This window comes from Microcaecilia unicolor, chromosome 3 (assembly GCF_901765095.1).
Source record: "Microcaecilia unicolor chromosome 3, aMicUni1.1, whole genome shotgun sequence".
NCBI lineage: Eukaryota > Metazoa > Chordata > Amphibia > Gymnophiona > Siphonopidae > Microcaecilia > Microcaecilia unicolor.
Window position 1 is genome coordinate 531412703 of NC_044033.1, and position 27628 is coordinate 531440330.

General features: G+C 44.7%; 1 protein-coding gene across 2 annotated transcripts in view; it reads right to left on the reverse strand.

The window, feature by feature from the left end:
• The window catches only part of REV3L (REV3 like, DNA directed polymerase zeta catalytic subunit), a 567479-nt gene that overhangs the window by 444706 nt on the left and 95145 nt on the right, over nucleotides 1-27628 (reverse strand). For both annotated transcript variants that reach the window (XM_030199216.1, XM_030199218.1), the window contains exon 5: nucleotides 12869-12965. In XM_030199216.1, the coding sequence (XP_030055076.1) occupies nucleotides 12869-12965 (97 nt within the window). The remainder of the gene's footprint in view (nucleotides 1-12868; nucleotides 12966-27628) is intronic.

Consider the following 27628-nt stretch of genomic DNA (forward strand, 5'->3'; position numbering starts at 1 on the left):
GATCAGCTTCTGTTAAGAAATCTGCCCGGGAAGTGAACAGAGTGAGAGCTGTCCTTTGCCAAGAGAGACATCCAGCTGTGACTTCCTGTGTTTGTTGACTGAAATTATAAAAGAGTGCCTGATTGTGGTAAATGAGAAAATATAAGTGAAAAGAGATTGGTGGCGATTGAAGTTTCTCTAGTGAGAAAAGGATCGGAATATTTCAGGATTACTTGAAGTTTATGAAGAATAGAAAAGGGTGAATTTCAGTTTAAGAGTGTTTAAATGCTGTAAGCTATATAAAGGCTAGGTAGATTTAAGTGACTGTAAGCAAGGAAACCTTAATATTTGATCTGAAATAAATACTTGATCTGAGATAGTTGATCAGAGATAAATGTTTGATCTGAATTATATCCTTTGGTGCAAAGGAGATTAGAATGCAATAAAGTATTTCTTTCTGTTTATCAGTACAGTCAAATAATTCCATTCCACTTAATTTTTTGTTGTATATATGAGGGAGTAGTATCTGGATTTATTGTAAATCAAATTGATTCCATTCACAGGAATTCATATTCACCTTCACCTTCATGCATTCATCCGATATTATCTTTTAAGGATGAAGTTTTATTTTATGTTCACTCTGTCTCTTGTGAGCTGAGCACAGTTAGTTTCCTCGGCTGGCACGACTACATATTAGAGGTATTTTGATACTGTGTGAAGTTTTACCACAGACGGGTGACATATATAAAACATTCTCCTTGGATAGGATGTGATATGTGAAAATACATTTTGCTTTAATGAAATTGCTAAACTTTAGAGTCAGAGACTTATCAATGAGGGATACATACAGTGCTATTTTTTCCTGAGGTCCGGCTTACTTGCCTGCTCCCTTCTGTTCCTGCTCTGCTGGACGGGGGGGGGGGGGGGGGGGGGGGGGGGGAGGGGGGGGGCGCCAACCGATAGTCTGCAGGGGGGCACCAGAGACCCTAGGCACGGCCCTGATTGTGTATCTGAATTTTCAGAAGGCGTTTGACAAAGTACCTCATGAAAGACTCAAGAGGAAATTGGAGAGTCATGGGACAGGAGGTAGTGTTCTATTGTGGATTAAAAACTGGTTAAAAGATAGAAAACAGAGAGTAGGGTTAAATGGTCAGTATTCTCAATGGAGAAGGGTAGTTAATGGGGTTCCCCAGGGGTCTGTGCTGGGACCGCTGCTTTTTAACATATTTATAAATGACCTAGAGATGGGAGTAACTAGTGAGGTAATTAAATTTACTGACGACACAAAGTTCTTGAAAGTTGTTAAATCGCAAGAGGATTGTAAAAAAATTACAAGAGGATCTTATGAGACTGGGCATCTAAATGGCAGATGACGTTTAATGTGGGCAAGTGCAAAGTGATGCATGTGAGAAAGAGGAACCCGAATTATAGCTATGTAATACAAGGTTCCACATTAGGAGTCACCGACCAAGAAAGGAATCTAGGTGGTGTTGTTGATTATATGTTGAAACCTTCTGCTCGGTGTGCTGTGGCAGCTAAGAAAGCAAATAGAATGTTAGGTATTATTAGAAAAGGAATGGAAAACAAAAATGAAGATGTTATAATGCCGTTGTACCGCTCCATGGTGCGACCGCACCTCGAATATTGTGTTCATTTCTAGTCACCGCATCTGAAAAAAGATATAGTGGAATTAGAAAAGGTGCACAGAAGGGCTACGAAAATGATAAAGGGGATGGGACGACTTCCTTATGATGAAAGGCTAAAGCGGCTAAGGCTCTTCAGATTGGACAAAAGACGGCTGAGAGGAGATATGATAGAGGTCTATAAAATAATGAGTGGAATACTAGGACTAGGGGGCATTCAATGAAGCTATAAAGTAATAAATTTAAAACTAATCAGAGAAAATTTATTTTCACTCAACATGTAATTAAACTCTGGAATTTGTTACCAGAGAATGTGGTAAAGGCAGTTAGGTTAGCCGGGTTTAAAAAAGGTTTGGACGGCTTCTTAAAGGAAAAGTCTATATACCATTATTAAAATGGACTTGGGGAAAGTCCAGTGCTTATTTGTGGGATAAGCAGCATAAAATGTTTTGTACTGTTTTGGGATCTTGCCAGATTGGCCACTTTTGGAAACAGGATGCTGGGCTTCATGGACCTTTTGTGTGTGTGTGTGGGGGGGGGGGGGGGGGGGGGGGGGGGGGGTCAGTTTAAGATGACTTACAATCACATATCTTAATTATTTCCCTGCTGCCCAAGGAAGCTTACAATCTAAGGGTTCTGTTCACTAAGTTACATTAAAATGTAACATAAGGAGTATCTTGTTTACAGTGGTAGCCCATCCAAATACCTGATAGAGTACCAAACAGTGGCAAAATTCCATGCTGCTTAACCCCAGGGATTAGCCATGGTTCTCAGAGGACAAGGAAGCATAATATTATCACGTGTGGGTGATGTCATCCGCAGAGCCCGGTCCAGACACTGCCGTAATGTACTGTCATTTTAAAACTTTAAGGCAGTGCCCGCAACGCGCATGCGAGGGTGCTTTCAGGCTCGAACGCAGACCAGCAGTCTTGCATTTTCTGCGCAGCAGAGAGGTTGGTTTTCTAATCTCCTCAGAGCATCAAAGTTTTGCCTTTTGGTGCCTTCCCCTTTTCGGGATTTTTTTTCTTCATATTTTTCTCTTTATTAATTTTATTCAGTTTATTCATTTTTTCAAATCATTTTTCATTTTCTAATTTTTCAGCCTTTTGCCTAAGAAGCATCGATCATTTTCGGGTACATGACTACTCGAGCTCCCCAGGCCACTGAACCCTTTGGCCATGCATCGACTGTTTTTTCCTCCGTGTCAACAAAGGTGCCAAGTGGCTTTAAGAAGTGTACTTGATGCATCATTTGAGGTACAGACTTCCATAAACTTGTGTGTTCACTGCTTAGTTCCAGAGCACTAGGACATACAGTGTGTCCTCTGCCTGTGCATTCAACACTTAAAGCCCCCAGACTCTGGAGTGAAAAAACATTTTGGTTCTGCATGGCATCCGCACTGAGCATGGCAGATTTGGTACTTAAAGCAGAACCTGCGGTAGCCTTGACATCATTTACACCGACAGAATATCAAGATATTCTGATATCGGACTTAATACCGCAACTGTGTAAGGACTCTATGTCCTCTTCGTCGGTGCCATGTGTATCGAGGGACCTATATCACAAAAATCGTAAGAAGCATTACCAACGTTCTCCCTCTATGCACTCTGCCAGTATCTCCCCTGCATCAACATCTTCAATGCACAAGAAACATCAATCCTGCAGTGTCCGCTGCTTTCCTTCTTTCCAACTTTTTTCCCATTGAGAGCCTTCAGAATTTTTGAGATATCCTATGTCTGCACAGGCTATAACTCTTTGGCGGAGGTTTGAGCTGGGAGGAAAAGCGCTGCTGAAATACATTTAAAAGCTAAGTAATAGTACAAAAGTCAATTTATACAAAGAGTTACAGTGAATTGGTTGATACTGAATTCAGAAGCATATTGAATTTAAAGGAGATGAGAAGTTGTAATGAAAATGTAAAAAGAAAAAAGGAAAAAAAAATTTTTGTAGAAAAATAGAAAATTCCGGGTTGATCAATGACGATGTAAGCACCACTAAAATTACTGAGGAATAGTCCCTGAATGGTGGAAGCGGTTGAAAATCTGAAGATCCCCGTTTGAAATAATTATGACAATGAATTATTGCAGTGTTGGTACCTTGTGAATATCTTAAATGAAGGAGTGTTTGGGACAATTTTAAGTGTGCAGGCTATAACTCTGGCTGCATCCACACTGCTGTCTCAGCCGATGCCGACGCCTATTCTACAGGAGGAAATCTGGGCTATGCTCAAAGAGGAGCTCTCAGGGCTACTGCATATGCTGTGTATACTACTACTACTTGAACATTAAGAGACAGTCCCTGCTTGACAGAGCTTACAATACAATTAGGACAGACAAACAGGACAAATAAAAGGTAAGGGAATTACTACGGTGGGAATGATACAACATGGGTACTGAACAAGTGAGTAAGGATTAGGAGTTAAAAGCAGAATCAAAAAGGTGGGCTTTTAGCCTAGATTTGAAGACGACCAGAGATGGAGCTTGACGTACCGACTCAGGAAGTCTATTCCAGGCATATGGTGCAGCAGATATGCCAAATCTGTGTTTTAGACCCTTGTCCAGTTTATCTGATTAAATCTGTTTCTCCGTCATTTCTTTTTGCTATCTGAGCCTGGCAGCTGGCTGTTTTCCCCCTACTAGAGGTAAAAGTGTTTTGACACCTATGTTGAAGAATCAAAAGGAGGATGTCTGTGACCTTACTAATTATCATCCAGTTCCCTCAATTCCTCTTCTGATAAAAATTATGGAACGATGGGTTACCAGTCAATTGGACTCCTATTTAGAGATATTTCAGCTATTTCATACCTCCCAATCTGGGTTCTGAAAAGGGTTCCATGCAGAAACAGTGGTGGGATCTCCGATTGCTTCTGGCAATTAGATGTTGAGTCAGGAGTGTTGTTCTTTAATAGAATTTAGAGCCTTGGACTAGGCTGACCACCAATTCCTGCTATATATCCTGCATGAATTTGGAATTCAAGACAGGGGTCTCAGTTGGTTTCAGGGTTTGTTTGTTTTTAAGAGACAAGATCTTGTACGATCAAAATGAGAGAACTATCTAAGCACTAGGAGGCTCATTGTGGTGCCCCTTCAAGGCTCACCTCTCTCTCCCACCCTATTTAACATTTTGATGGTCTTTAAGAACAGTTCTAAAGAAGAACAATATTCAGTCTATGTTTATGCTGATGACATTACTGTCTTTTTTTTTCCACTAAGTCCGAACATGAAACATAGAAACATGACAGCAGATAAAGGCCATATGACCCATCCAGTCTGCCCATCCTCTGTAACCCCTAATTCTTCCTGTTCCTAAGCGATCCCACATGCTTATCCCATGCCTTTTTAAATTCTGGAACAGTCCTCGACTCCACCACCTCCACCGGGAGGCCATGCCACGCCTCCACCACCCTTTCTGTGAAATAATACTTCCTTAGGTTACTGCTAAGCCTATTCCCTCTTATCTTTGTCATATGCCCCCTCATTCCAGAGCTCTCCATCTTAAAAAGGCTCTCTTCCTGTACATAAATGCCCCTGAGATATTTAAACATCTCTATCATGTCTCCTCTCTCCCTCCTCTATTCCAGCGTATATATGTTGAGGTTCATAAATGTTTGTATTCAAGACCGCTTACTAATTTCGTAGCAGCCCTCTGGACTGACTCCATCCTGTTTATATCTTTCCGTAGGTGCGGTCTCCAGAACTGCACGCAGTACTCCAAATGAGGCCTCATCAGAGACTTATACAACAGCATTATCACCTCCTTTTTCCTGCTGGTCATGCCTCTCTTTATGCACCCAAACATTCTTCTGGCTTTGGCCGTCGCTTTTTCTACCTGTTTGAAAGCTTTAAGGTCATCAGACACAATCACCCCTAAGTTCCGCTCTTCCTTCGCACACTGAAGCACTACACCCCCTATACTATACTGTTCCCTCGGATTTTTGCGACCAAGTGCATGACCCTGCATTTTTTGGGATTAAACCTTAGTTGCCAAATATTGGTCCATTCCTCTAGCTTCACTAGGTCCTTCCTCATGTCATTCACACCCTCCAGGGTGTCCACCCTGTTGCAGAGTTTAGTATCATCCGCAGAGACAAACCATACCAGACAGCCCTCCCGCAATATCGCTCACAAAGACATTAAAAAGAGCCAGGACGACCTCCTTCTCTTCAGAGCAAGCTCCATTTACCACCACCCTCTGTCTCCTACCATTCAACCAATTTTTTACCCAATCAGTTACTCTAGGTCCCGTGTCAAAGGCTTTGCTGAAATCCAAGTATACCACATCAAGTGCCCCTCCCACATCCAACTGGTTGGTCACCCAGTCGAAGAAGACAGGTTCGTCTGACATGACCTGCCACTAGTGAAGCCATGCTGCCTCGGGTCCCGCATTCCATGTACTTCAAGAATTGTCACAATCCTCTTCTTTAGAAGCGTTTCCATTAGCTTACTCACCACCGAGGTCAGACTGACAGATCTGTAATTCCCTACCTCCTCCTTACTTCCACTCTTGTGCAAAGGAACCACATCCGCCCTTCTCCAGTCCACCGGGACCACTTCAGTTTCTAAGGAAGCATTGAAGAGGTCTGTCAGCGGAGCCGACAGAACTTCTCCAAGTTCCTTAAGCACCCTCGGGTCTATCCCATCAGGCCCCATTGCTCTGTCTACTTTTAGTTTGGCAAGCACCTCACAAACACAGTCTTCCATAAATGGGTCTTGGTCTACCATCCATCCATCCCCTCTAGCCTTTGCTTTCTGCAGCCCTACCCCCGTTTTTTCATTCGTGAACACAGAGCTAAAATAATCGTTAAGCAGTTCAGCTTTATCCTTATCATCTTCCACATATTTCTCTCCCTCAGCTTTGAGCCTCACAATGCTATTATGGCATTTCCTCTTGTCACTTACATATCTGAAAAAGGTCTTTCCCCCAATTTTCCCGTTATTAGCTATCTTTTCCTCCATTTGCCGCTTCGCTTTCCTGAGAGCTTTTTCAGCTTCTCTTCGCTTATTTAGGTATTCTCTCCTGTCTTCATCTTCTTAGAACGAGCAAAGGCTAGCCTCTGTGATGCTGGTCACCCTTCCAGGACCCGGCCAGGGCTGACCCTGCGTAGCTTCTCTCATGCACAGTCACTGCTGGGCTATTCCCTGCTCGGCCACACACCAGGACTCGGCCTCACACACTGGGGAGCTTGCTGCCTCCTCTTTTCTCTTCAACATAAACGTTCACCAACACCAGGCTTCTTAGAGTTAAGGGTTTTATTAATGGCCATTTAACCCACTCCTTATGGCTTGTTGCTTCTTTAACATAAACATTTTCTCTTTAACTCAAACACAACAAAATGGCCCTTTACTCAGAGCCTGCTAGATAAACCCTTCTCAACTTAAGACAGTTTCTTAAACTCAGTCAAACAGAAGTCTTTACTTTCCTTCTCCAGTTGTCAGCATTTCCAGAGACATCTGCTCCAGTATTTCCATCTACTCCAACTCCTCCCTACAGCTTTCCACCCCTCTCTTAATGAAGCTGCCTCAAACCCTCTCACAGCTGATTCAATTTTCCAATTAACTTCTGGCTTTACCCTCTCCTGCCTAGAATCCTCCCCGACTCTGGCTCTCTTGCTGCTGCAGTGCATTCTGGTCCTTGTAGCTGCCTGCTTCCTTACACCACCTTTCCCTTATCTTTTCAGCTACTACATTCAAGTACCAGAGAGGCCTTCTTTTCCTCTTGCTTTTATGTACTTTTCTAACATAAAGGTTAGTCGCCTTTAATATAGCTCCTTTCAGTTTCGTCCATTGCTGCCCTACATTCTTCAGCTGTTTCCATCCCACTAACTGTTCCTTGAGAAATTCCCCCATTTCGGCAAAGTTAGTTCCTTTGAAATCCAGGACCTTCAATCTCAAGTGAGCCCTCTCTTCTGTTTTAATATTGAACCATACCATACGATGATCACTAGAAGCCAAATGGTCCACCACCTTGACGTCAGAAACGTACTCTCCATTTGAAAGCACCAGGTCCAGTACAGCTTCATCCCGCTGCACAGAATTAACAGAGAATTGGGTTACTTCTCATAAATTAAAATTGAATAAAACTAAGACAAAAATTCTCTGGATTGGGAAACAAGATTTTTGGGACATGAACCCGACTTGATGGCCATCAGATTTGATTTATAAACTGGAAAGTTCTTCCCAAATCCTCAGTGGAAGTGGACAGTCTTCTCACATGGAGAGCTCAAGTAGATAAGATTATTAAGAACGCATTTATACTCCTGAAAAAATTGAAAGCAGTTAGAAAGTTTTTTGAACTACGAGTATTTAGATCTCTTTTTCAATTCTTAGTCCTTCACAGTTAGACTATTTACATTTTTTTTTTAGGTTGTATCAAGTTCCAGAAATCTCAAATTCAGTTGGTTCAAAATTAGAAGCTATATTGATTTGTTTTACTATGTTACTATGTTTTGCATCTAAATATGATTTGATAACTTCCCTACTGATAAGATTACATTGAGGCATATTTTCAAAGCACTTATTACAAAGTTGCATACTAACCTATGGAACTTTGTAAGTCTAAGTGCTTTGAAAATGAGCCCCATTGGCTCCCAGATGAAGCTAGGTTACACTTTTAGGTTTGTGCTTTTTATAAGTTTTTACCTACATACATGGCAGATCATTTTCTACTGTTGTCAGGTTTATCCTCAAGGAATACGAGAAAGAAACTGCTGTTGGGATTTCCATCACTGAAAACTGTAAAATCTCATAAATTGTTAGGTAATTCATTACCCTATCAGGTTAACACTAATCTGGAGTGTCTTCCTTTATCTATTACGAGAACTACAGATTATCTTTGCTTTAGAAAATTACTGAACATGTTTTCTTTTAGAAAATATGTATCAGGCCTGTGATGACAGAGTATCTGATGTCATTTTAGTCGATGTCTTAACTGTTACTGTACTGATTTTATATAAATTGTTATTTTGATATAATTTCTAATTACTGTCTAGATGCTCTTATTGTTAGCCGCTCTGAATCTGAATGGTAACTGTGGGATATAAGATCTTTTTAATGTAATATAACCTGTTTTTTTGCCATTTGAAGAACACAGACAATAGACCTTGGACTTAGTTCCCACTACTCTTGTCCAACACCTCAGCAGCCATGTGGTGTTCCCATCCTCTTTCTATTCAGGCATTTTGAAGTCCCCTACCTCTCCTGGAAGGGCATTCCAGGCATCCACTACCCTCTGTGAGAAAATATTTCCTGACATTACTCCTAAGTCTACCGTCCTGCAACCTCAATTCATGCCCTCTAGTTCTACCGTCACTACATCTCTGGAAGAGGTTTGTATGTATATTAATACTTTCCAAGTACTTGAATGTCTGTTCTCTCTCTATCCTTTTCTCTAGCATATTTATTTGTTGGTATTTATATCGTACGTTATCCGAATACGATTATCAGTTCAAAGTGGCTAACATACAATTTAAGTATTACAATGAAAACAATATTAATGAATCTTGTCTGACATTGCTGTCTGGATGTCTCAACGCCACCTGAAATTAAATATGACCAAAACCGAGTTTCTCATTTTCCCCCCCAAACCCACCTCCCCGCTCCCCCCATTTTCCATTTCTGTTGATGGCTCTCTCATTCTCCCTGTCTCCTCAGCTCAAAACCTTGGGGTTATCTTTGACTCTTCTCCCTCCTTCTCTGCTCATATCCAGCAGATTGCCAAGACCTGTCGTTTCTTTTTTTATAACATCCGTAAAATCCACCCCTTTCTGAGCACTCTACCAAAACCCTCATCCACACCCTTGTCACCTCTCATTTGGACTACTGCAATCTGTTCTTGCTGGCCTCCCACTTAGTCACCTCTCCCCTCTCCAGTCGGTTCAAAACTCTGCTGCCTGTCTCGTCTTCCACCAGGGTCGCTTTACTTATACTACCCCTCTCCTCAAGTCGCTTCACTGGCTCCCTATCCGTTTTTGCATCCTGTTCAAACTTCTTCTACTAACCTATAAATGTACTCACTCTGCTGCTCCCCAGTATCTCTCCACACTCGTCCTTCCCTACAACCCTTCCCGTGCACTCCGTTCCCTGGATAAATCTTTCTTATCTGTTCCCTTCTCCGCTACTGCCAACTCCAGACTTCGCTCCTTCTGTCTTGCTGCGCCCTATGCCTGGAATAGACTTCCTGAGCCCCTACATCTTGCCCCATCCTTGAACATCTTTAAATCTAGATTGAAAGCCCACCTCTTTAACATTGCTTTTGACTCATAACCACTCGCCTCCACCTACCCTCCTCTCCTCTACACATTAATTGATTTGTTTGCTTTATTTTTTGTCTACTAGATTGTAAGCTCTTTGAGCATGGACTGTCTTTCTTCTATGCTTGTGCAGCGCTGCATACGTTTTGCAGCGCTATAGAAATGCTAAATAGTAGTAGTAGTAGTAACACGTGGATTACAAGAGTAATTAGGTATGACAAGGAAACAAATAAAGTTATAGGAGAAGTCATTATATGTAAGTAGGATTAGACATCTTGTAACAGAAACATTTTAAAAAGGAAAATTTTCAGGAATTTGCAGGTCAGATAAATATACAGATACTAGTAAAAAAAGGCCTATTTCTGACACAAATGAAACGGACGCTAGCAAGAGTTTCCTCCGAGTGTGTATGTTTGAGTGTGAGAGTGACTGTGTGAGAGAGAGAGAGAGTTAATGTGCGAGTGTGTGTGTCTGACAGAGAAAGAGTGAGTCTGGGTGCAAGTGTGTCTGTGAAAGAGAGAGAGTGTGTATGTGTGAGAATGAGAGTGTGTGTACGAGTGCGTATGTGAGACACAGTGAGTATGAGAGTGTGTTTCACACAGATACACTTTGTGTGAGAGTGTGTGTGAGACAGAGAGAGTATGTGTGTGATACACAGACTCTCTGTGAGACCGAGAAAGTGTATGAGAGTGACTGTGTGACACATAGAGAGTGAATGTGATACAGTGTGAGTGTGTGAGAGAGAAAGACACTGACTGTGAGAGAGTGTGTGTGACAGATACTGCCCCCCTACCTCCAGTCTCAGGACCCCCTCCCTCTCTGGTATGAGGACCCCCTCCGCCTCCTCCCAGGTCTCAGCCCCCCCCTCTCAGGATCTCAGGACCCCCTCCCCTCGGGTCTCAGGATCCCCTTCCCCTCCCCCCTGCCCCCCCCCCTGTGGTCTTAGGATCCCCTCCCCCACCCAGCCACCCAGTAACCTTCTGTTACTTTATAGGGGAGTCTGCCGTTATGGTGGCACAGTTGCGTGCAGGACCTTGTTTTTCTCTCGCTTGTATGTGTAGAGAGGATGGTTGCGATGTCTGAGGGTTGTTGCAGCATCATGGAAGGGCGTTGTGGAAGTTGTTTTTGCGGCGTGGTTCTCGATCATTTCGTCGTTATTTATTCTCTGTTGCTTTTCGCTCTCATGTCTCGTCACTCATTAACCGGGAGGACGGCTAATTCGCGAGGCAGGCAGGCTTGAGCCACAGCGGTAAGAAGGGAGGGCAGCTGTTGACCGCATGGTTTTTTTTCGCGGGTTCTGATGTTGACTTCGTAATGGCTACGGTGAACGTCAGCCTGTGCTACGGAGCCTAGCAAACCAACTCCGAAGAAGTCACAAACACAGGCAGCCAGACCCATAGAACATTGGAGGTGAGAATTATTATATAGGATATATTTGCGGAAGGTCAGTATACATATTCAGGTTTTCCCGTTTCTTCTCATACGTCGTTTGGCACAAATCCTATACCATTTTTGTCGCCTTTCTCTGGATTTCCTCAAGTCTTATGTCTTTGGAGAGATATGTGTATGTTAGTCTCTCGTCCCCTAGTGCATACTGCTCTTTAGGATTTCTACATCCCAAATGCATCACTTTGCACTTCTTCACATTTTAACTGCCAAACATTATAGTATTTTAGATCCATTCTCAAGCTGTCCACTCCCTCCAGAGTGTCATCTCCAAAATGCAAACTTTTCCTTCTAACCCTTCAGCAAGGTCGCTCATAAATATACTGCAATAGAATCAGCCCCAGTACCAATCCCTGGAGCACTCCACTACTTACCCTTCTATCCTCCGAGTAAATTCTATTTACCGCCACCCTCTGCTATCAGTCAATCCAGCTCACCACTTTGTGTCCTAACCTTATGAAAGGCCCAAATGTTTCAGGATAGACGTGAGAGTCACTCCAGAGGATGCCAGAAGAAATATGAAGATAGGCTGCAAACCCAAGTTTACCGTGACATTACCCTTTTGTAGGATCTCATGGCCTTATTTCTCTGACTCCTGAAAGAATTAAATTTATTAGCAACTACTACTGCTACTACTTATCATTTCTATAGTGCTACTAGAACTAACTGTAAATAGTTCACTATGGCCAATTATCAGAATCTAGGAACCAGTAAAAAGTTAAATATATTAAACAGAGAAATTGATTAGATAAAACCAAAATAAACACAAATACTACAAAATTAAAAAATAAATTAGTTGGGCAGAGAGGGGAGATATAAGCACTCAGATCAACTAAAGCTTTCTAAAAGGACTTGGAGCCCCTTGTATAGAGCTGTTTGGTTTTTCAGATCAGTCAGCTTTGTATAACATTCCTTTTTCTTATTTGTAAGGCAATTAGCTAGCTTGAGTCTTGGTTTTCTCACAGACTATAGACAGGCTTGCTTAACCCTCGTAATGGGCTATAAACGTTAAGAAGTGTCTGTTTGTGTCAAACAGGTTTAAACATAATATAGGGACATTTTCAGAGAAGGACCATAAAGTGTGATAGGTAAAGAGGGCAAAGGGCAAATGATGAATATTTGAGAAAAATACCAAACAAACAGAATTATGTGAAGTTGACCTTAGAGGTTAGAGTTGAAGAATACCAGATAAGTAAGAGAGAAAATATAAGGCATTAAGTGATTGGACAAACTAAGATGCAGTAGTCTGACAGCTTCCGAAGGGAAAAGAGAGAGAGAGAGAGATTGATTTTATTTTCCTTATACTGAAATTTGGACTGATATAAATAAGAATTCAATTTTCTGTAATACTGGGATAAAAGAATTTTTATTGTAACCAATTATTTACTCTAATAAATTTTAGCATTATTATAAAAGAGACAAACTGAACTCAAGTGTTTTCCCTTTGCCAGAAAGGCTTGCATTTTTCTAGTCTTTTCTGTTCAGCTTCCTTTTTGAGGCAAGAAGGGAGTGCCCCATATAAACACCCTTTACAACTCCATACCACACAAACCTTGGTATTTCATCCTCTTCCCATCGAAAAAAGGTACAGGCAAAGGAATTCTGGGGAAACTGATTTTTAGTACCTTGAGTCGAACATACTACATCATCTGGAAAGAGAGAAAATGAGAAAGATAGTTAGGCATCATTTCATTTATTGTGTATTTATATGGTAAAATTATGTCTTACCTGATAATTTTCTTTCCTTTAACGCAGCAGATGAATCCAGGAACTAGTGGGTTAAGTCCGCCTACCAGCAGGTGGAGATAGAGATAAACAAACTAACGGCAGTGATGCCAGACGGCCAGCTCCTTCCTCAGTTAGTACGTCATTCGTAAGCATTTGCCAAGGCCAAAAATATGAAACCAATAACAACCAGAAACCATCCTCACTATGAAAAACAGAGAACCAAATAAGAACTTCGAAATAACTGCAACTTGATCCAGAAATCGGAATCCTTTCCGTGTTTCCATATCAGTCTGAACTCTGCAAAAGAGAACACAGAAGGAAAAAATAGCCATACTGTGCCAAAAATGAAAAAAACTTAGGCTGAACTAGGGAGGAATCCTGGATTCATCTGAAGCGTTAAAGGAAAGAAAATTATCAGGTAAGACATCATTTTACCTTCCTTGTCACTTGCAGCAGATGAATCCAGGAACTAGTGGGATGTACCAAAGCATTCCTTAAGTAGGGTGGGAAGCCGAAACTCCCCATGCCAACACTCCCGCCCCAAAACTCGCATTCTCCCGAGCAGACATGTCTAGCCTGTAATGCTTCGCAAAAGTATGACAGGACGCCCAAGTAGCCGCCCGACAAATCTCTTCCAGAGATAAGGCCGACGCCTCCGCCCAAGAAGCCACCTGTGCCCGAGTAGAATGCGCCTTCAGGGCCACTGGAGACGCCTGCCCTTGTAGCAGATACGCCGCTCCAATGGCTTACCTAATCCAGCGAGCAACGGAAGCCTTAGAAGCCGCCTCACCTCTTTTCAATCCTGACAAGAGCACAAAGATGATCCGAGCGTCGAAACTCGTTAGAGATCTGCAAGTACCAAAACAAGGCTCTCCGCACATCCAGGAAACGTAGAGAGAAAAACTCCCCCGGATAATCCTCTCTTCGAAAAGATGGAAGATAAATTGCCTGATTGACATGGAAAGCCGAAACCACTTTAGGTAGAAACGACAGCACCGTCTGGATCGACACCCCTGCTTCAGAAAACTGCAAAAAAGGATCTCTGCAAGACAAAGCCTGAATTTCAGAAATCCTCCTAGCCGAAGCAATGGCCACCAAAAACACTGTCTTAACTGTTAGATCCTTCTCAGAAACCTTATTCAACGGCTCAAACAGTGGGGCCTGGAGGGCTCGCAGTACCACATTCAAATGCCATGCCGGGCACGGCTGCCGCAGAGGAGGCCGAAGCCGAAGAGCCCCGCATATGAAACAGACCACATCAGAGTGAGCTGCTAAAGAGGAACCGTCCACTTTGCCCCTAAAACAGGCTAGCGTGGCCACCTGCACTCGAAGGGAATTATATGCCAATCCCTTTTGAAGACCATCCTGAAGGAACTCCAGAATAATCGGAATGTCCACCCGAAAAGGCGATTCAGCATGCAAAGCACACCACGCCGAGAAAGCTTTCCACACTCGCACATACGCTGCTGAAGTAGACTGCTTCCGTGTCCCCAAAAGAGTGGCAATGACTGGTCCTGAAAATCCCTTCTTCCTCAGATGCCGCCTCTCAATAGCCAAGCTGTAAGACCAAAATGGGAGGGATTTTCCATCTGAACTGGCCCTTGATGCAGCAGATCGGGAGTCACCGGAAGTCACAATGGTGGCTCTGAGAGTGCTCGAACGAGATCCGCATACCACGTCCGTCGGGGCCAGTCTGGGGCCACTAGAATGACCGACCCCCCCGATGCCGCCCTATGCGGCAAAGAACTCTCCCTATCAGAGGTCACGGAGGAAGAACATACAGTAGCTGTTGTTCCGGCCATGGCTGGAGAACAGCGTCCAATCCTGTGGATCCTGGCTGCCGTTTGCAGCTGAAGAACTGGGGAACTTTGGCATTGCAAGCCATGGCCATGAGATCCATTACTGGTCTTCCCCAACGTTGACAGATCAGCCGAAAAGCCGAGTATGACGGCGTCCATTCCGCTGCGTCCAAGAGTCCGGCTCAGAAAATCCGCTTGAACATTGTCTTGACCAGCAATGTGCACTGCCAACAGACTCTGATCATGCGCTTCCGCCCATACTAGAAGACGAGACGCTTCCACTGTCAAGGGAAGACTGCGAGTGACCCCCTGCCGATTGATGTAGGCCACAGTCGTGGTGTTGTCCGAGAATACACGAACCGCCTGCCCCTGAAGAAGGTCCTGAAAACTCCGCAGTGTATTCATGACTGCTCGCAACTCCAGACAATTTATCGGCCAAGTCGCTTCGAGAGGGGTCCACGATCCCTGGGCTACTCGATGAAGACAATGGGTTCCCCAGCCCGCAAGGCTGGCATCCGTCACGACTACCACCCAATTGGGAGACGCCACCCTTTTGCAAACTGGCTGACCGGAGCCACCACGCGAGACTGTCCTTGGCTCGACCAAGGAAGGCATCGTTGATAATCCAGTGACGTAAGCAACCATCTGCTCAAAAGGAAATTCTGAAGAGGCCGCATGTGAGCCCTTGCCCATGGATTGACCTCCAAGGTCGCCGTCATGCAACCGAGGAGCTGAACATAGTTCCACACTCGGGGAGCGTGACAATAAGGTCCATACCTGAGAAAGCAATTTGATCCTTCACCCCTCAGGGAGAAACACCTTCCCCCGCTTCATCGAATTGCACTCCAAGATCCTCCAGACTCTGAGAAGGAACCAGATTACTCTTGTCCATATTGACCACCCAACCTAAGGATTGCAAAACCGTAATCATTCGGTTGGTGACCACTCGACTGTCCTCTGCTGTCATCACCCGAATCAGCCAGTCGTCGAGATATGGATGCACTCGAATCCTCTACTTCCGCAGGAACGCCGCCACCACCACCTTTCATGAGGAGGAACAAGCACGATAGCCCCTATCCTTAGCAGGTCTCGCAAACACTCTAGAACCGTTGTCCTCTTGGCCTGCAATACACAGCAGGACTCCAGGAAAAAGTCTGTGACGGGAGAGAAGAATTCTAGCTTGTAACCTTCTCGCACCACATCGAGGACCCACTGGTCCAAAGTAGTTCTGGCCTACTCTGGAAGAAACAGAGAAAGCCGACCACAGATCTGCTCTCCTCCCGAGTGGACCTGCACCCCATCATTGGGAGGCCCGAGAAGGAGCTCCCTGACAAGAGGGGGGGATGCACCCAGACGCTTCTTGTTGTGAAAGAAAGAACACTGCCCAAAACAAGGACGCTGAAAGGCTGCGTTGGACCGCCACGGGCGATACCGTTGCGTCTCTCTGAAACGTGACCTCGAGGCTCCCTGCCTGGAAGTAGACTTGGGTCTATCCTCCGGAAGACGCTGAGATTTGGAATCCCCCAAATCTTTAACAATCTTTTCTAGGCCTTCCCCAAAAAGCAATTTCCCTTGGAAAGGCAATTTAATGAGCCATTGCTTAGAGGCCATATCTGCGCCCAATGACGGAGCCACAGAAGACGCCGAGAGGAAACTGTCAAGGCCATGAGTTTGGCCAAAACACGGACCAAATCATACAAGGCATTCGCCAAGTACGCCAGCCCAATATCCATCAGCGACATCTGAGGAGTTCCTGGCATATCAGACTCCGAAATCGAAACCATGACAGAATGTAGCCAACTGAGACAAGCTCTAGCCGCATAATAACTACAAACAGAAGCTTGAAGTGTCAAAGCAGCCACCTCAAAGGCACATTTTAAAGGGGCCTCTAGCCATCTGTCTTGCATATCCTTAAGTGCCACACCACCTTCCACTGGAAGAGTAGTCTTCTTAGTGACCGCCGTCACCAGGGCATCCACCCTAGGTAGAGCAAACTGCTCTAAAAGGTCCGCTGAAACCGGATACAGCCTGGCCAGTCGGATCCGCTCACTGGGCAGAAATCAACTCTTCAATAGCTTTATGTACCGGAAAGGCCATAGAAGGTTGTCTGGTACTAGCCATCTTGGGGTTGGCTGCCTGAGAAGCCACAACCTCAGGGTCCTCTATATTCAGGGCTTCCAGCACCTGAGAGATAAAGGAGGACAACTCCTCCTTATGGAAAATCCTTACAGCGGAAGAGTCCTCCGGTTGGTCAGTGAGGACACCGTCCTCCACCCCCGTCTGCTCCGAGAGAGCCACCATAGAGGAAGCTGCAGGCGACCATATGCAGGACCCCTCCTCAGACCCCAAAGAAAGCCTAGGCTTTTAAAGGGAGGAGAAATCCTCTGGGAAAAACCTCAAAATCTCTTGGTTACCCCCAGACCCCCTGAAAGAATCAAAGGCCGAAGCTGTCGCAGCCGCGTGGGGGGGGGGGGGGGGCAAGGCCCTTTTTAACAAAAACGTCTGATGGAGTAGCAAAATAAACTCTGGCAGAAACCCCTCCCCCCGCAACGGAGGTCGCAACCATGGCACCTGCACCACCACCCACAGTGTCTGACGGCCCCCCCCCCCCCCGACTCCCCTACCAGCGGAGAAGAAGCTTTGCCCAAAACCACACCGGAGCCGGCTCCGCAACCAATCGCAAAATGGCGCGAGAATCGCCAGGCTCCGGGCGGGAAAGCACGCTTTTGGGAGGGGGGGCACCGCTCCGTCGAGTCCCGCAAAATCAGCGCATCACGTGCTACAAAGGCCCACCGCCGAATGCCGTTTCCTGCATCAAGAACAGCGTTTTACCACCTCCGCTGTCATCGCCCGTCCCCGAACAGGAACCCAGCAGGACTTACCCCGGACCGGGAAAGCGCAGGAACTGACAGCTGAGCTGAATCAAAAAAACTCTCCGACTCCACTTCGAGGCAGGCTCAGACAAGCAGTAACACAAACCTGCTCTCAGCAAAAACACACTTCCCTGTGCTTCTGTGCTTCTTTTTTAAATAAATTCTATGGTTCTCTTTTTTTTTTTTTTTAGTGAGGAGGCAGAAACAAACAGGGAAGGAAAGGAACAGCAAAAGCCTGTTCAGAGGGAATTTGAGGTGCAGCAGGGACCCAGAAACTGTGTATGCTGCCAAAGGGGACATCACCAGTCCACCATCCCCGGCTCAAACTGGCCACCAGCCCAGGAGTACCCTCAGAGGCCTTGGGCCCAGGAGCTGAATAAAAAGCCATCCACCACTTGCTGAGATACCGTGTTTCCCCGAAAATAGGACATCCTCTGAAAGTAAGACCTAGTAGAGGTCTTGCTGCAATTTGAAAATATAAGGCCTCCCCCGAAAATAAGACCTAGCAGGGGAGGCCTTATTTTTCGGGGAAACATCGGGGTCACCCCCCCACCCGAGATCGCCGGCTCCCCCCCTCGATCAGCGGCTCCCCCCGCCCTCAGTCGCTCCCGGAACTAACCTCTTAACCGCTTCCTTTCACCTTCGCACTCGCCGCAAGCAGCAGGGCTGGCCACTCATTCCTTCCGTGTCCCGCCCTCTCCTGACGTTATGTTACGTCAGGCGAGGGCGGGACATGGAAGGAAGGAGTGGCCTGCCCTGCTGCTTGCGGCGAGTGCGAAGATGAATAGTGAAAGGAAGCATTTAAGAGGTTAGTTCCGGGAGCGACTGAGGGCAGGGGGAGCCGCCGATCGAGGGGGGGAGCCGGCGATCTCGGGTGGGGGGGTGACCCCGATGTTTCCCCGAAAAATAAGGCCTCCCCTGAAAATAAGACCTAGCAGGTCTTGGGGAGCAAAATTTAATATAAGACAGTGTCTTATTTTCGGGGAAACATGGTAGAGACATACTGAGGAAGGCGCTGGCCAGGGTTGCCAGGTGGAAAATTTTTTTCCCACCCAATCCAGCCCAAAACCAGCCCAAAACCCGCCCAAACTCAAACCCCGCCCCTGACACCCCCACCCCCGCGTCATCACCCCCGCCGTCATCGGCCCCGCCTCCCCCGTCACCGGCCCCGCCCAGAACGTCACTAACCCCGCCCTCCGCGGCCGAAAAAAACCGCCCGAAAAACCGCGGAAAAGAAGAAAAAGAAGCCCAAAAATTTCCCGCGGCGGGTCGCGGAAAACCGCCCAATTGGGCGGGAAAACCGTCCACCTGGCAACACTGGCGCTGGCCATCTGGCATCACTGCCTTTAGTTTGTTTATCTCTATCTCCACCTGCTGGTAGGCTGACTTAACCCACTAGTTCCTGGATTCATCTGCTGCAAGTGACAAGGAAACTGCAAATTCCAAAAGTATAAATTGTTTACAATATAACATAGAGGGGCATAATTGAACGAAAACGTCTATCTCCATGGGCGTTTATCTCCGAGAACGGGTCCGTGAAGGGGCGGACCAAACCGTATTTTCGAAAAAAAAATAGACGTCCATGTTTTATTCGACAATTTGTGAGCTGGGCGTTTTTGTTTTTCAGTGATAATGGGAATGAAAGCGCCCAGCTCAAAAACGAATAAATCCAAGGCATTTGTTCGTGGGAGGGGCCAGGATTCGTAGTGCACTAGTCCCCCTCACATGCCAGGACACCAACCGGCCACCCTAGGGGGCACTTTTACAAAAACAAAAAAAAAAGGTAAAAGAGCTCCCAGGTGCATAGCACCCTTCCCTTGTATGTTGAGCCCCCCAAATCCCCCTCAAAACCCACTGCCCACAAGTCTACACCATTACTATAGCCCTAAGGGGTGAAGGGGGGCACCTACATGTGGGTACAGTGGGTTTGGGGGGGTTGGATGACTAAGCATTAAGCAGCACAATTATAACAGGTAGGGGGGGGGGGATGGGCCTGGGTCCACCATCCTGAAGTCCACTGCACCCCCTAACAACTGCTCCAGGGACCTGCATACTGCTGCCTGGGAGGTGGGTGAAAATAAAAAGTTGTGAAACATCATGTTTTGTGGTGGGAGGGGGTTAGTGACCACTGAGGGAGTCAGGGGAGGTCATCCCCGATTCCCTCTGGTGGTAATCTGGTCATTTAGGGCACTTTTTGGGGCCTTATTCGTGAAAAAACAGGGTCCAGGAAAAGTGCCCTAAATTCTACCTACAAACGCATACTTTTTTTCCATAATCGGAGAAAGGCGCCCATCTCTCCTCGGCCGATAACCACGCCCCAGTTCCACCTTCGCCACGCCCCCGTCAACTTTGTACGCTTCCGCGATGGAGTGCAGTTGAAAACGTCCAAAATCAGCTTTCCATTATTCCGATTTATTCGTTTTTGTGAGATAAACGTCTATCTCCCGATTTGGGTCGAAATCTAGGCGTTTTTCTCTTTCAATTATAAGGTGGATAGTAACATAGTAGATGACGGCAGAAAAAGACCTGCACGGTCCATCCAGTCTGCCCAACAAGATAACTCATATGTGCTACTATACATAATTATAGGACAACCAACCATAATCATAGAACCATAGAAGCCATCACTAACTTTCACTCTTCAGCTCTGTGAGTGCTTCTTGGGGCTTGAAAACACCCTTCCACCCAAATGTCAAATTTATTTCCTGGATCTGATCTTAAATCTTCTGGACCATTGAAAGACAGAGTAAAGACTGAAGAAATGATGCAAAAGGCTAATCTGATATTACGGATGCTCAACGAAGCACCATCTATGCCTATATATATTCCTATATATATATATATATATATATATATATATATATATATATATAACGGATGCTCAATGACAGGATCTGCAGTGTTGGCATAGGAATATATATATATATATATATATATATATATATATATATATATATAGGCATAGATGGTGCTTCGTTGAGCATCCGTAATATCAGATTAGCCTTTCGCATCATTATATATATATATATATATATATATATATATATATATATATAGGCATAGATGGTGCTTCGTTGAGCATCCGTAATATCAGATTAGCCTTTCGCATCATTATATATATATATATATATATATATATATATATATATATATATATATATATATATATATATATATATATATATATATATATATATATATATATATATAGGGAGAGCTGTCACAGTAAAAATAGCCCAAATATTCACTATGGTTCAAAGCAACCCTGGCAAAGATTCCAAATTATTTAAGCACCAATAAAAAAAAGCCTTCTCCTCAACCAGAAAATAATTACCAATTACCTTGCTCTCCATTAGCTTCTTCTCCATTTAACCCAGAAAATATTTATCCTCCTCTCTTCATCACACAGAACACAGTAATTATGTTCTCTCCTCAGCTTCCTATCCTCCCACCAACCAAACCGAAGTAATTCTCCACTTCCTTTCATCAATCATAAGTAATCATCTTCTCCCCTTCATCAACCACATAACATCTCTCCACTCATACAACAACATAATAGGACAGGAAACGGGCAAATATAGTCCCTCTCCACAAAAGTGGGAAAATGGAAGATGATGGGAACTATAGGCCAGTTAGTCTATCCTCTATGGTGAGGCTTCTATAAAGATAGTGTGGATTTGAAAAACAAGGGAATGCAGGTTTTACAAGAGTTAGATCTTATCAAATGGATCTTTGCCTGAATGATCATTGAGTAAGACTGAGGAAAAGCACTAGTACTTTGATTTCAGCAAAGCTTTTCAAGCAGTTCCACTCAGGCAACTTATAAATAAGCAGAGCACCCTTGGTATGGGCCTTAAATTGAGTGACTAGATTAGAAACTGTTTGAGTGGAAAGTAACAAAAGTTAGTGGTAAATAGAGTTTACTCTGAGGAAAGGAGCGTTACGAGTGGTGTGTTGCAGGGATCTGTCTTGGTCTGGAACTTTCAACAGATTAATAAACAATACTCTTCAAATGAATTTACCATTGAAAAACTCATCAAGAAATTCTGGCATGTGTTACAGATGCATAAGGTGTTCTATCAGTTGATCTGCTTTACTTTTAGCTGTGGGAAAAATTTAAGCAACCTTCTTACCTCCTCTTGGTATCGATCACAGGAGGTTGAGGCTATTTATGTGGGATATCCTTGCTGTGACCGGTATGCTATTTGTGAGTTTGCTATTGAGACTGATCATATACCATCATTCTAGACTTTGTTTGACACACAAATTTCATCATCAATCCACTTGTATCAACCAGCAAGTCGTTTATTTCATTCTATTCAATTATTTAGCCCTTCCTCCTGAAAGTGCCCAGAACGGGTTACAGAATTACATTCATAATATAATAGTACAAAATATAACTATATTAAATTAAAATAAACAACTCATCAACATTTCAACTCATCAAATTCCTAGATTAAAACAAGTCAGTTTTAATAGCCTTCCGAAATCCCAAAAGATCATTAACAGATCTTACAGAAGGAGGAACCTTGTTCTACAACAAGGTCATAAAATAAGAGTAAGCTCAAGAGCAAGCACACTAACTGAAAGGATCTGGCAGGAGGTAAAAGAAAATGCCTCTCACTCTGAGAATGTAATGATCACTTAGGAGTATAAATTGGAAGCTTATCAGAAACTTACGTAACCCAAGGCTTGCTCCTTAGTCAAGGTTGTGGGCTAAGCTCCCTGGAACAGGTACACGAGACCAGAACCCATAAAACAGATGGTATTTCAGTCGAGACAGCGCGGGCTGGATAGGGACCAAATCCCATGGGGAGGTGGCCGATGCCAAATCCTAGGGGGCATCTTCAAGTCCACTCTAATTTAATAACAACCAGCAGTTCTTGAGTTAAACTTCAACTGACTTTGCTTAAGAATAAACAGTTCAAAAACACAAACTGATATTTATTTATTAAGATTTATTTACCGCCTTTTTGAAGGAATTCACTCAAGGCGGTGTACAGTAAGAACAGATCAAACATGAGCAATAGGCAATTACAGCAGTAAAAATATTCAAACAATAAAAAGTATGGCTAAGAGGCATATTTTCAAAGCACTTTGGGAGGCTAAGTTCCATAGGTTTCTATGGAACTTTGGGAGGCTAAGTGCTTTGAAAATGAGCCCGATAGTATACTACTTATAATGTCAACACAATATGTAATAGAACATTTTAATTGATAGTGAAGAGTAAAGCAAAGATGGAACATATTGATAAGTAAGACAGTAAGAAGAGATAGAAAGTAAGATCACTAATTTAAAGAAAGTTGAACATGAGGTTAGAGAGATGGTTAAATATTAGCTAGGGTAGGAGTGGATAAACATGTCCTAATGCATTATGTGCAGCCCGAGTGGCTCCTTGTGTGTGTGAGTGAGACTAACAAGTTAGTTACATCTTCCATTAAAGGCCTTGGTTGAAGAGCCGAGCTTTCACCTGCTTCTTGAAGTAGAGATAGTCTTGTGTTAAGTGAAGCCTTTCAGGCAGTGCATTCCAGAGTGTGGGGGCTACTCCGGAGAAGGCTCGTTTGCGGGTATCACATTGTGTAATGTCTTTTGGAGAGGGTGTGGTTAGTGATAATCCTTGAGAGGACCTTAGTGTCCTTGGCAGTGTGTAGAAGATCATCCTATTCTTCAAGTACTCGGGGCCATTTCCTTTTTAGAGCCTTGAAGGTCAGACAGTTTTAAATTTAGCGCTGTATTGTATTGGTAGCCAATGACGTTTTTGCAAAAATGGTGTGATGTGGTCACGTCGCTTGCAACCTTCTATAAGTCTTGCTGCAGCATTTTATTTTATTTTCTTATATTTGTACCCCGCGCTTTCCCACTCATAGCAGGTTCAATGCAGCTTACATATTATATACAGATACTTATTTGTACCTGGGGCAATGGAGGGTTAAGTGACTTGCCCAGAGTCACAAGGAGCTGCCTATGCCTGCAGTGGGAATCGAACCTAGTTCCCCAGGACCAAAGTCCGCCACTCTAACCACTAGGCCACTCCTCCACTCCATTCTGAATCAACTGGAGCTAGTGCAAGCCCTTTCTAGTCAGACCATTGTATAGTGCATTGCAGTAATCCAGTCTTGATTATATCATGGCATGCACAACTGGGATAACATATATCTTCTCGATGTAAGGACAGAGGCAGCATAGCTGTCACAAATAGTAGAAGCAGCTCCTGAAGGTTGCTTGGATTTGGGGAATCAGAGTAAGTGTTGAATCTAACTGTATTCCAAGATTCCTGACTTGTGATTTGAGGGGGAGTTCATACTTCCCAAAAGGGATTTTGATGTCAGGTATGTATTCACTTGTATTAGGGACCCAGAGAAGCTCGGTTTTACTTGGGTTCAGGCAAAGTTTGTTGTGTTTAGCCCATTCTTGAACTGATGTTAGGTAATCAGTTTATTCAAGGCCATAAGTAAGTCAGGTTCAATGGGTATGAGTAGCTGCACAGCATCTGCATAGATGTAGAACTGAGTGTCCACTGACTGAATCAGCTCAGCTAGTGGCTTGAGGTAGATAATGAACAAAATAGGTGGCAGTATCAATTTTTGTGGTTCCCCGCAGGTCAGTGTCCATGGTGGTGATGAGTTGCTGCCAAATATTATGGATTGTTCCCTGCCTGATAGATAAGATCTGAACCAGGCAAGTACTGTTCCATTGATACCTGTTTCTATCAGTTGAGCTAGAATGATATCATGATCCATAGTGTCAAAAGCTGCTTAGATATCTAGCAGTACTAGCACCGAAGCGAATCCCCTATCTCAGTTTCTGTGAAGATCATCTAGTAGGGATATGAGGACCGTTTCTGTTCTATAACCGGGTCTGAATCCAGATTGACATGGATCTAGCCAGTTTTTCTCTCCTAGCCAATCATTAAGTTGAACACAGACTGTTTGTTCTATGAGTTTCCCTAGAAATGGGATGTTGGATACTGACCAGTAACTTTCAAGTTTGTCCTGGTCAAGGTTGTTTTTCTTTACCAAAGGGCGAACCACTGCCCTTTTTAATACTATTGGTAGTTGCCCATTAGAAAGAGAGGTGTTCACAATTTTTGTGGTGCCTTCTATGAGACTCATACTTGCCTGTTCCACTACCTTTGATGGGCAGGGGTCGAGGGAGCAGGTAGTTGGTCAAAGGTCTCTTAGGATTTTGTCCAGACTCTCCTCTGTCATTGGGTTAAACGTGTCCCATCTGTCTCTGTCAGGAGGGGCGAGTTTGTGCACCCCTGGTTAACTGGTTGGGGACTGCCTCTAAATCCTGGCAGAGACTTTTAATTTTGTTGGCAAAGTATGCAGCAAAACCATTGCAGTTCAGTTTCGACTGGGCAGGCTGGTTCTGTTGTGGGGGTTGTGGTAGGCTGTTTACTATACTGAACTGCTTGGTTGAATTGGCAGCCTGTCCAATGAATTGAGAAAAATACTGTATTTTGATTGCTGTTAAGGCTTGGTGGTACTTTGCAATGTGCTTCCTATAGGTAGACCTTTCTTCATCCAGGCGCGATTTACACCATCTCCTTTCCAGTTTCCGTCCTTCTTGTTTAAGGATCTGAAGTTCTGGAGAAAACCAAAGTGAGCGTTTGTTAGTGGGGAATAAGACCTTTCTTGGTGATGCTGTTTTCTCTAAGGTCTTGGCTAACCGTGTATTGCAGATGTCAACCTGTTCTGACACTGTAGTTATCTTTTCATCCACATGTGGCTAAAGGCCTCTAAGAAATTCTCAGCGGTCAGTTTTTTTTTTTTTTTTTTTTGTCTCTGATCTCCTTCCAAACTCTGGGAGATGCCATTTGTTTCAGGTGGTCACATAGGGAAAATGTAATTAGAAAATGGTCTGACCATGATAGGGGTGTTATTGCAATACTGGTATCCCAGAACTGTGGGATATCCACCACTTTGTAGAATACCAGGTCTAGTATGTGACCCTTTTTGTGGGTTGAAGAATTGATCACCTGTGTAAATCCTAGTGCTGTCATCGTGTCCAAAAAGGCAGCTGTGGTGGTATCTGGGGTTTCGATGTGTAGATTGAAATATCCCATGATCACCAGCCTAGGATAATTCAGTGTCACTTGAGTAATCAGGTGTAGGAGTTCTTGCTCAGATAAAGCGAATGCTACATACCTGTAGAAGGTATTCTCAGAGGACAGCAGGCTGATTGTTCTCACTGATGGGTGACGTCCACGGCAGCCCCTCCAATCCGGAATCTTCACTAGCAAAGACTTTGCTAGCCCTCGCGCGCCGATGCGCACCGCGCATGCGCGGCCGTCTTCCCGCCCGAAACCGGCTCGTGCCGGCCAGTCTCATATGTAGCAAGACAAAGAGAAGGGAAGACACAACTCCAAAGGGGAGGTGGGCAGGTTTGTGAGAACAATCAGCCTGCTGTCCTCGGAGAATACCTTCTACAGGTATGTAGCATTCGCTTTCTCCGAGGACAAGCAGGCTGCTTGTTCTCACTGATGGGGTATCCCTAGCCCCCAGGCTCACTCAAAACAACAAACATGGTCAATTGGGCCTCGCAACGGCGAGGACATAACTGAGATTGACCTAAAAACTTATCCAACTAACTGAGAGTGTAGCCTGGAACAGAATAAACATGGCCCTAGGGGGGTGGAGTTGGATTCTAAACCCCGAACAGATTCTGAAGCACTGACTGCCCGAACCGACTGTCGCGTCGGGTATCCTGTTGCAGACAGTAATGAGATGTGAATGTGTGGACAGATGACCACGTCGCAGCTTTGCAAATCTCTTCAATAGTGGCTGACTTCAAGTGGGCTACCGATGCTGCCATGGCTCTAACATTATGAGCCGTGACATGACCCTCAAGAGCCAGCCCAGCCTGGGCGTAAGTGAAGGAAATGCAATCTGCTACCCAATTGGATATGGTGCGTTACCCTACAGCCACTCCCCTCCTGTTGGGATCAAAAGAAACAAACAATTGGGCGGACTGTCTGTTGGGCTGTGTCCGCTCCAGATAGAAGGCCAATGCTCTTTTGCAGTCCAATGTGTGCAGCTGACGTTCAGCAGGGCAGGAATGAGGACGGGGAAAGAATGTTGGCAAGACAATTGACTGGTTCAGATGGAACTCCGACACAACCTTTGGCAAGAACTTAGGATGAGTGCGGAGGACTACTCTGTTATGATGAAATTTGGTGTAAGGGGCCTGGGCTACCAGGGCCTGGAGCTCACTGACTCTACGAGCTGAAGTAACTGCCACCAAGAAAATGACCTTCCAGGTCAAGTACTTCAGATGGCAGGAATTCAGTGGCTCAAAAGGAGGTTTCATCAGCTGGGTGAGAACGACATTGAGATCCCATGACACTGTAGGAGGCTTGACAGGGGGCTTTGACAAAAGCAAACCTCTCATGAAGCGAACAACTAAAGGCTGTCCCGAGATCGGCTTACCTTCCACACGGTAATGGTATGCACTGATCGCACTAAGGTGAACCCTTACAGAGTTGGTCTTGAGACCAGACTCAGACAAGTGCAGAAGGTTTTCAAGCAGGGTCTGTGTAGGACAAGAGCGAGGATCTAGGGCCTTGCTGTCACACCAGACGGCAAACCTCCTCCATAGAAAGAAGTAACTCCTCTTATTGGAATCTTTCCTGGAAGCAAGCAAGATGCGGGAGACACCCTCTGACAGACCCAAAGAGGCAAAGTCTACGCTCTCAACATCCAGGCCGTGAGAGCCAGGGACCGGAGGTTGGGATGCAGAAGCGCCCCTTCGTCCTGTGTGATGAGGGTCGGGAAACACTCCAATCTCCACGGTTCTTCGGAGGACAACTCCAGAAGAAGAGGGAACCAGATCTGACGCGGCCAAAAAGGAGCAATCAGAATCATGGTGCCTCGGTCTTACTTGAGTTTCAACAAAGTCTTCCCCACCAGA